Source organism: Schistocerca cancellata, chromosome 1 (genome assembly GCF_023864275.1).
Source record: "Schistocerca cancellata isolate TAMUIC-IGC-003103 chromosome 1, iqSchCanc2.1, whole genome shotgun sequence".
Lineage (NCBI taxonomy): Eukaryota > Metazoa > Arthropoda > Insecta > Orthoptera > Acrididae > Schistocerca > Schistocerca cancellata.
This window is the reverse complement of record NC_064626.1, coordinates 293,978,475-293,989,093: the sequence shown is the minus strand read 5'-3', so window position 1 is coordinate 293,989,093 and position 10,619 is coordinate 293,978,475. Positions and strand designations below refer to the sequence as shown.

Genomic DNA, 10,619 nt, shown 5'->3' with positions numbered 1-10,619 from the left:
AAGTTTCAACTTACAGGAGAACGCGAGCTAATTAGACAGCAGCAAGAATAGCCAAGAATAAAAATGACAATAAAACCCAGTAAGAGACAGAAAACTTTAATTTTAAATTAGTTTATGCTATTTGAGGAAGGGCCCCGTTGACGGGACGCATGCCGGGGCATCAAGCAAGTCAATTTAGTTACGGATGGCAGTGTGTACTGGGGGAGAGGGAGGCGGGTGAGGGGGTGCGTGTGGGAGTAGGGGTAAATACAGCAGAGCAGGAACAAGACTTGAACATAGTAAGCAGGTTCAGATCGATGCAGGCTGCAGTGCTCACTCACAGATAAGGAAGCATACACAGGGTAGTGAAGAGAGCTGCATTGAAACTGTCATCGGACCCAAGACGACTGCAAAAGTAACTTGAGAGAAGCTGATGAAATCATGAAAACAAAAGCTTGGAGTTGAGGTTTTATCTTCAAATATTTGAGCTACGTCAACGTATGACAGCGAAGCTTTGTGGGAGCATTTGTAAGGACATGTGTAAGAGAAAAATTACGAATAAACCATTGGGAAAACATAAACTGAGTCCCACATGAGAAGGTAACATTTGTTTATTGCAGACCATGTGTACGTTCCATGTTACAAATTTTGCCGATTGTGAGAATCATCTGCATCCACGGCAGATAGGAATCGTGCTAGAGATTGCTCTGTTGTTGCCCGAAACACATTTTGGAGTAACCGAGTGACCTCACGAAGAATATGAGGTGGAGTTCCGTCGCTCATAAAAACATTTGTGTTCACAGCACGTCTCTTCTGTAAAGCATGGATCACGTGTTGGCAAAGCTGACCACAGTAACGTGTGCCGTTCAAGCAGCATGTGCATAGACCGATTTCCTCATACATCGCCGTAGCAGAACCGGCGCCTAAGGGCCAGTCACGACACTAAACTAATAATATGCAAATCCTACAGTGCACAGTCTGAACACCTTTCGTATAATTTAAATTTGGGTACCCAAATAGTTTTCCGTCTACATTGGCTCAACTAGCGAAAGTTTAATTAGAATTACTCTGTATATTGTGAAAATTAATGGATCTGTTACACTCCCTTATGGTACGCCCGAAGTTACGTTTTTGTCTCGAGATTTCTCTCAGTTCAGAACGACATGCTGTGTTCTATGTGGTAGAAACTGTTCCGTACAGTCACACAGTTGACCTGCTATTCCTTAGGCTTGTATTTTGTTAATCAGGCAGCAGCGCGTCACAGCATTGAATGCCTTATGTAAGTCAAGGAACACGGCATCCATATGGGTGCCCGTGTCTACCACCTTCTATGTCTCATGGACAAACAGTGATCTGAATTTCACGCTACCGTATTTTTCGCGGAACCCGTGTTGATTTCTACAGAGAAGATATTCGGTCTCCAGAAATGTCACAACATGCGAGCATAAAGCCTGGTCTAAAATTCTACAACAGGACGACGTCAGAGATACAGGCGACTAGTTTTGCCCGTCTGTTCGACTACCCAGTAATCAGAACCGCTGTTTAAGGCGCCTACGGTACAGTGCTGCCAGAAGATGGGTAAGTTTTGTCGTATACGCCATGTAGAATCGTATTGGTATCCCGTCAGGTCCAGTGACGTTCCGTCTGTTAAGCTATTTCAGTTGTTTTTCTATCCCTTGATCACATATTTAGGTATCAGCTATTTTGTCGTTCTTATGACGAATTAAAGAAGGTACTACAGTGCGATATCCCTCTGAAACAGTTTTGGCAGAAGACGTGTATTGGCCTATGTCATCTCTTACGGTCTTATTCACTACATGTTTCTGACGTTGTGAAGTTATAAAATTTTTTGGTTTAAATCTGTAAGACTGAAAGAACTATCAATCAGCCTTCAACATTTACATTTATCCTACACAAGGCACCTTACGGTGTGTGGTGGAGGGTACTTCTGTTACCACTATTCGATCACAACTTCCCTGTTCCATTCGCAAATGGCTCTTAGGAAGAAGGACTGATAGTAAACCGTATTACCTCTGATTTATCAACTTATTTCACTGTTGTAATTTCGCGAGACGTATGTGGGAGAAAGTAATACGTCGCCCTACTGCTCCTGTAAAGCACTCTCTCGGACTTCCAGCAGGTAACCTATACGTGACGCACAAAGCCTCTCTTGTAGAGTCTATACTGAAGTTTGTCGTCCTTCGGCCGGTGGCTCTCGCGCCGGCTAAACGACCCTACGCCGAAACGCGATGGTCTTCGTTGGATCTGGGGTATCTCTTTTATTAATTCAAGCTAGTTGGGCTCCTACTCTGACGATAAAAGTACAATAGTGCGTCGAACAAGTGTTTTGTAATAAGTAATTTCTTCCGTGGATAAATTACATTTATTCCTATGGATATCAGTCTGGCATCTGCTTTTACTATGAACTGTTTTACGAGGTCATTTCCGTTAAGATCGCTCTGGTTGGTTACTCCCAGGTATTTCAGGGGAGTTACTGTTTTGGGCGATTTCCACTCGCAGTGTAATTATATAGTAACGTGATGGATTTCTTGTCCTATCTATGCGAAATATGTTACATTTATTTGATTCACGGCCAACTACCAGTTCACGTGCCTTTCACCAGTCCTCGGCAGGTCCTGTCCATACAAATTAATATTGAAAACAAACAAAAATTGAGATAAACAGAACGTCTCAAAATATTATATTACATTTTTTAAAATAAGAGATTCTGCCACACCAACTCATTTATGCAGCAATCTAATGTCTTCAGGTCCTCACTGTTTTTCTTATTGTGTAACTGTATACGGGTAACATTTTATGTGCCATTTTATGTGCCATTATTCCACTTGCACGCAGCAATGAACAAGTACTAATTGAATTGTGCCCTCCTTCCGTATTCAAATTGTAGCCTGTTACTAGAATTCTCAGAAAACTTAGCCCACCAGAAATAATTTATTTTTAGTGGCAGTTTGTATTTCAGATTATTTCTGCCCCTTTATCATCAGCACTATTTCTTCACACTATGAGAACTGGTTTAAGATCACTCCTTTAATACATATCTGATGATCCTGAAACGTGATACTTTTAAAAGGCGTTACTCCATTGTGTACAAAATGCTTGTTACCGTTAACATAAACTGTTCACTGCACCTAAAAAAATTACATTTCAAATTAAAAGTTTTCATGTTTTGTGTATTCCATTATCTTCTGTCAGAATGACGAATGAAAATAGTTACGACATGAATACTGGCCGCTGTTACACAACCTTACTGGCAAATAGTATACCGGCAGCAGGTACTCCTGTCGGAAAAAAACGTGCTGTCGTGGGGCCACAGGGAGGCCGAGTGGTCTTCAGTAACGTACTTGAGTGTTGCTTAAATACTGAATGGGAAGACAAAAGCTTGTACTGAGTCACAGAAACGTTTGAAGCTATTTCAGAAGACTCAGACGCAGATTATAATTAAATTTTTCTGCAGCTTCCTTACATTATCAATATGAGGTGAATGAGGAATTAACTGCTTCTCTCGTATCCTCTTGGTTGAAGAGCTTCATACTGAGGATGTGCACAGCTTGGATGTAGGTATGTTCTCTCAAGAACGCAATGTGCCTGTTCAAATTTTCCTCATGCGAATGTGACACACAAGATAGCATATAGCAAGTGTATTCCAACTGTCTTAGCCCACCCTGGGGGTGGACATGGACGTAAGCAGTCTCATTGGAAGAAACCGCGTACCGTAATTGTGCGACCGTGGTGTTCCAGAGAGCAGCCGAAAATGCTGGTCAAAATTCGTCACTTTGTTGCATTCCATATATTTTTCGTCGAAATTCTTTTGTGTATCAGTGTTTCAGTGCTGCAAAAATGTTTGTCTACGCCAGTGACCTTGCTATTTGGCTATTTATTTGGGACTGTTGAAAATAGAGAACTTTTTAGTTTGTCACTGACACGTCTTATGACGCTGGTCGTTCGATATACGCCTTGTTCTTTCCCTTGGCTTTTTATTCTTCTGCGTTGTTACTAGCAATGTAGTGAAGGGCTTTTTAAAGGAAAAGTAAGGACCTGGTACTGCACACTCTGTTCGAGGAGTAAATGGGCCCATGTCCACTGTTGTATGCTGTAGTCTTACTCAACACATATTACATGGCGCCTATGGAGCGGTTGCTTGATTACCACGTGATTCAACCACATATTTATCAGACAGTAAGGGATGTAACACACTGGATCACCAATAGAGATGTTGTAATAGATGAAACGCCTGCTCCATGTGGTAGACTGGCCATCCGTCGTTCCGTACTGCTTCACAGGCAGTACGCGCCCGCCTCAGTCCTGGGAAGAGGGCGGCCTCTCGTTGCTTCAGAGGGCAACCAGCCGCACCGCCGCTGGGTGGGGACGGCTGCCGGACACCGGAGTTGCAAGGAGCGCCGCAGTTGTGCGGCAACGATCAGACGGCGGCGGCGGCCGCCATGGCCTCCCTGAGGCAGCAGACGCGCCGGCGCTCCCCTTGCAGCACCACGCAGGAGGCGGCGGGGGCGGCGCCCAGCGAGCGGTGGCCGCGCACCATCGGAGGGCTGCTCGACATCTGGAACGTACGCAAGCGTCCACACTGTCTCATCAGCTGACGGCACAGAAGGTGTGTGGAGATGAGCAGACTGTGCTACTGTGCTAGCAGAGGGTGGAACGGGGGAATAGTCCCTCAGTCTTTTGCGAGATGTTGCTCTAGATCTGGAATTTAAGATAAACGATAACTCTGCTGTGGAGGTATTACACTATCAAAAGTATCCGGACACCCACAAAAACATACGTTTCTCATACAAGGTGCATTGTGCTGCCACCTACTGCCAGGTACTCCATATCTGAGACGTCAGTAGTCTTTAGACATCGTGAGAGAGCAAAATGGAGCGCTCCGCGGAAATTACGGGCTTCAAACGTGGCCAGGCGATTGGGTGTCAAAATGCTCAAATGTGTGAATTCCTAAGGGACCAAACTGCTGAGGTCATGGGTCCCTAGAGTTACACACTAATTAAACTAACTTATACTAGGAACAACACACACACCGATGCCCGAGGGAGGACTCGAACCTCCAGCGGGAGGGGCCGAATTGGGTGTCACTTATGTCGTACGTCTGTATGCGAGATTTCCACATTCCTATACTTGCCTTCGTCCACTGTTTTCGATGTGATAGTAAAGTGGGACAGTCAAGATACACTTTCGCGTACAGGCCGACGCCGTGCGTTGACTGACGGACTGCCGACAGTTGAAGAGAGTCGTAATGAGTAATAAGCAGACATCTATCCAAACCATCACACAGGAATTCCAAACTGCATCAAGATCCACTGCAAGTACTATGACAGTTAGGCGGGAGGTGAGAAACATCGATTCCATGGTCGAGCGACTGCTCATAAGCCACACATCACGCCGCTAAATGCGAAACTACGCCTCGCTTGGTGTTAGGAGAATAAACATTCGACGACAGAACAGTGGAAAAACGTTGTGTGGAATGACGAATCAGGGTACACAATGTAGCAGGGTATGGGTATGGCGAATGCCCTGTGAATATCATCTGCTAGTGTGTCTACACAGTAAAATTCGAAGGCGGTGCCGTTATGGTGTGGTCGTGTTTTTCATGGAGGCGGCTTGCACCCCTTGTTGTATTGCGTGGCACTATAATAGCAAAGGTCTACATTGTTGTTTTAAGCACCGTCTTGCTTCCCACTCTTGAAGAGCAAGTCGGGGATGGCAACTGCATCTTTCAACAAGATCGAGCACCTGTTCATAATGCACGGCCTGTGGTGGAGTGCTTACACGAAAATAACATCCCTGCAGTGGACTGACCGGCACAGAGTCCTGACCTGAATCCTCTGGGATGTTGTGGAACGCCGACTTCGTGCCAAGTCTTCCCGACCGACATCGATACCACTCCTCAGTGCAGCACTCCGTGAATAATGGGCTGACATTCTCCAAGAAACCTTCTAGCACCTAATAGAACGTATACCTGCGAGACTGGACGCTGTCATCAAGGCTAAGGGTGGGCCATATTGAATTCCAGAGTTGCCTATGGAGGGCGCCACGAACTTGTAAGTCATTTTCATCCAGGTGTCCGGATACTTTTGATCACATAGTGTATATTTAATCCCATGGTGGAGAGGGGAGAGAGGGGGAATGTGTTTGTAGATGTTGTATGTAATCCCGGGAGGGGTCATGTGTTTGCCGACAGATGGCCTGGTGGTATTCCCAGTTCCGGAGTTAATATCTTCACAGCAAAATCCTCATAATTTAGCAGTAAAGTTGTTTCTGCTGTTCATTGAGTGATGGATACCTCCAAATCAGCACAAGTAGCAGTTATCCAATTTCTTCGCACAGAAGGACAGCCCGCTTCACAAATTTACAAGGTGTGAAAGTATAAAACCGGAATTTCCCTGCAAATGGTGCTAGCTGTCAGTGTAGTGCCGGTGAGACCGCGTCTGCAGCGCCATCTGCTTCCTGTAAAGGCTGACACACAGTAACCAGAGTTCCATGCATCGGTATCTATTTCAAACCGGTAAACATGTGGAGTTTTGTGCCTACGAACTAGGATTGGTGAACAGAATTGGATTTTTGTTATCATTTGAAAAAAACTGCTGCAGAATCGCAGCGAACGCTTGTCGAAGCTGTCGGCGAACCTGCTCTTGGGAAAGCACGGTGTTTCGAGGAGTTCAAAAATTTCAGAAGTGGTGATTATGACGTGAGAAACGACGAGCGCGGGAAACCACCGAAAAATTTCGACGACAGAGAATTGCAGGTCTTGTTGGATGAAGGTGATACTGAAACTCAACAGGAACTCGCAGAACAGTTGAAAGTGACGTAGAGAGCCGTTTTTCCTCTGTTGAAGGCTGTGGGAATGGTACAGAAAGAGGGAATGTGGGTTCCGCATGATGCGAATGAAAGACAGCAAGCAAATCGTAAGACCACTTGTGAAATGCTGCCAGATACGAAAAATATTGTTTATCCATCGAATAGTGACGGATGATGAAAAATGTATATATTTGGAGAAACCTAAACGTCGTACATCATGGGTGAATCCAGGCAAGCCATCGGCATCCACTGCAAGATCACTACTTTGAGTTTGGTGGGATCAGCAGAATGTCATCTGTTATGTCTGGTGAAACCATTAACACTGATCGCTACCAACAGCAAATGATCGATTTAAATCGAGCATTATGTGAAAAACGACCGGAATACGGAAAAAGGCCAACACAAAGTCATATTGCTCCGTGATCACACACAGCAAAATGGGTCAGAGAAACGATCCAGGCGATCAGTTGGGAAATACAAGGACATGCGGCTTATTTTCCACCATTGGCCCATTCCAGTTATCATATGTTTTCATCGCTGCTACAGGTTCTCGCTGAACAATGCTTCAATTCGTATGAGAATATACGAAAATGGCTCGCTGACTCGTTCGCTTCAGAAAAAGAACTTTTTATTTTTTTGCGTGGCATTTATAGCCTACCGAAGAGGTGGTGTAAATGTACAAACAGCAGTGGACATTATTTTGAATAAAATATTGTTCATCAGTTTCAGACGTAGAATGTAACTTCTGGCACATCAAAACTGCGTGCCTGGTGAAAACTCGAACTCGGGACCTTTGACTTTCGCGGTCAAGTGCTCTACCATCTGAGCTACCCAAGCATGGCTCACGAAACGTCCTCACAGCTTCTATTCTGCCAGTACCTCACCTCCTGCCGTCCGAACTTCGCAGAAGCTCTTCTGCGAAACTAGCAGAACTGGCACTTCTGGAAGAAAGGATATTGAGGAAACATGGCTTAACCACATCCTTGGGGATGTTTCTAGAATGATATTTTCACTCTTTAGCAGAGAGTGCACTGATATAAATCTTCCTGACAGATCAAAACTGTATGTCGGGCCGAGACTCGAACTTGCCCGCGAAAGGCAAAGGTCTCGAGTTCGAGTCTCGGTCCGGCACACAGTTTTAATCTGCCAGGAAGTTTCATATCAGCGCACTCTCCGCTGCAGGGTGAAAATCTCATTCTGTCAGTAGAGGTGTAACTATTGCAACCAAATTCCAATTTCACACTTCTGCTCCTGGTATCTCTTGATGAAAGAGAAGTGTGGAAGGCAGAGTCTCGCATGTTGTACTATACTTAGGTGGTGTCAGTGTTATAAGGCAGGACATGTAAACACCCTGGACTAGCGCACTTTTCGTCACCAGAGCGCCGATTTCGGCTGTGGAAAAGCACATGATTGTAGAACTGTGGGTAAGGAAAGGAACTGAGCGTCACATAATCCACGAGAAACGGGCGCCCAAACATCTTTCAGAGATTCAGAAGACAGCGAAAATTTACGTTTGCCTGACCCATCCGATGCAGCGCGTTGAGCAAGGCACGGATTTCATTGCTCAGATCGCGACATGTGATAAAAAAACTATCTCCACACTTCGACCACGTCTGTCAACGAATAAGTATGGGATTGCTGCATCCCGGCTCCCCAAGTTTGCCGCAAAGAGAGGAAAGTGATGCTCAGTTTCTTTTTCGATGAAGAAGGACCTCCATTCATCGATTAACTTGGAAGAGGTGAACAGTTTACATTAAACAGTATAGCAACACATTGCTGGGCCTAAAACAGGTTATCACCTAAAGGCAAAAGGGCAAGCTCTTGAATGGAATAGTGCTTCTCCAGGAAAATTCTACGTGACATTAGGCAAAGACGACGCCAAAGCTCCTTCAAACCTTTTCATAGGTCCTGTACAACCCCGTCATCTAGCCATGTGACTCGAATATCTTGCGCCACTTAAAACAACCTCTGAAAGGTCAGAGATTCCCGTGTGGCAAGGAAGTGCAGGATATCATTGAAAACTGGATTTTTCATCAGACCAGGATTTTCTGCACTGAAGACATCCAGTTCATTCCTACACATTCGGGTTCGTGTATCAAAGCCAGTGCCAGTTATGTATACTTTTACTGTTTTACATGAGCTGTTGTTATAATACCGTTATTAAAATTTCCTTACATGTAACAGTAGTATGCTTTTCATTTGGGCGTGTTCTATAATCCCCATGCAATGCGCATTGTTATTCATGGTTAGCATAAACTTCTTACCTTATTAGAAACATCTACTTCTCAGACATTATTCTAGATACAGTTGTGATTTTGTGGAAATGGTAGTCTCAATTCGCCAACATCCCTTCCATAAATGTCTCTACAGCACCCTATATTCATGCTGTGAGAGCTTGCGCAACGGGAAATGAGGAAATGACCTTCTTATTTTTAATGTAATCTTACAAAAAGTAGCCAACAGGGGTTATATCTGGTGAACGTAAAGGTCATGAAGTTGGACTGCCCTATAACATGTATAGTAAATTAGAGTCAGTCGAAGTATAATACTGTGCAATATCTAGCAAGCCCTAATGCTGGCGAAGCCTTATGCGAGGTGTATCTACATCTACAGTTACATACATATTCCACAAGCCACAATATGATGGCAGGAGTACCTTGCACGACTACCAGTCATTTCTTGTGGTGTTGCATTCGCTAATACATCTATGGAAAACGTATCTATATGCCTCCATAAGATCAGTAATTTGTCATATCTTATCTTCCTGGTTCTTACACGAAATGTGCGTTGGCAACAGTAGAATGGTTTCTCAATCAACTTCAAATGTCGGTTCTCTGAATTTTTTCTACAGTGTTCCTCGAAAAGTACGGCGCCTTTTCTCCACGGATCCTCATTTCAATTTCCGAAGTATCTCCGTAATACTTCTGTATTGATCAAACATACATGTGATGTGCACCTCTGACTTCCTTGGTAGCAGACTATCGATTGTAACGGCCCTGTGTTGTCCCTAGCTCCTTGCTGGAAGACCAGAGATTGCCTGGTAGCAAAAGGTCGCTTAAGCAGCGGCTGACTGGGATGTAGAGACGTGCTCGGCTAGCTATGGGGAAGCGACCTGCTGGCAGTCGTTGGCAGTTGGAGGTCCACGATTACTCAGGACGTGTAAGTGTGTGCACTGTTGGTCGGAACATCGGTAAAAAATGCCAGATTGATCTGTGGAGAGCTGTGGTTGCCGGCATACCAGTTGGAGTTTAACTTTCAGCATCTTGATCATTGAACGCAATGACCTGCTCTGTGTAGCGATGCGTGCCCTTGCTGTGGACTGTATGCTGAGGCCACATTGTTCTCAATGTTTAGGTGAGCCACTAAATTCTCGTTGCTTTTGGGCGTGCTTGATATGAGTGTCAATCTGCGCGTCTGAGTGCTGTGAGCCACAGGCGCTGGTTTATGTTTTGCTACTAGGCTGTATTTTTGTCGATTTTCTGGACATGTTATCGCGGTTGGTGGCTAATATGTATTATATTTTGATGTGTGATCTATTCGCCACATTACTGAGCAGCGTTGCTGTCTTGTTTGTGTTCAGAGGACGCGCTTCATGTCAGTTCATTCTGTAATTTATCTTGCCTGGCTTGTTACTTATTCCGTGCTTGCCAGTCTTCTGTAAAGTGTCTTGTATTACATTCCATCAGTGCACTGATGAGTTATCTAGTGTCGTGAATTTATTTAATACTCACCAGCCTTTTAATTCATTAATGGTTTCAGCCTATCTGTAATTTATCTTGCCTGGCTTTTTACTTATTCCGTGCTTGCCAGTC

General features: G+C 44.6%; 1 protein-coding gene across 1 annotated transcript in view; it reads right to left on the bottom strand.

Annotated features, from left to right (window-relative positions):
- Positions 1–4,417: 4,417 nt before the first annotated feature.
- The window catches only part of LOC126170786 (melanopsin-like), a 158,843-nt gene continuing 152,641 nt past the window's right edge, over positions 4,418–10,619 (bottom strand). Inside the window, exon 8 of the mRNA XM_049920753.1 lies at positions 4,418–4,555. Coding sequence (XP_049776710.1) covers positions 4,418–4,555 — 138 coding nt within the window. The remainder of the gene's footprint in view (positions 4,556–10,619) is intronic.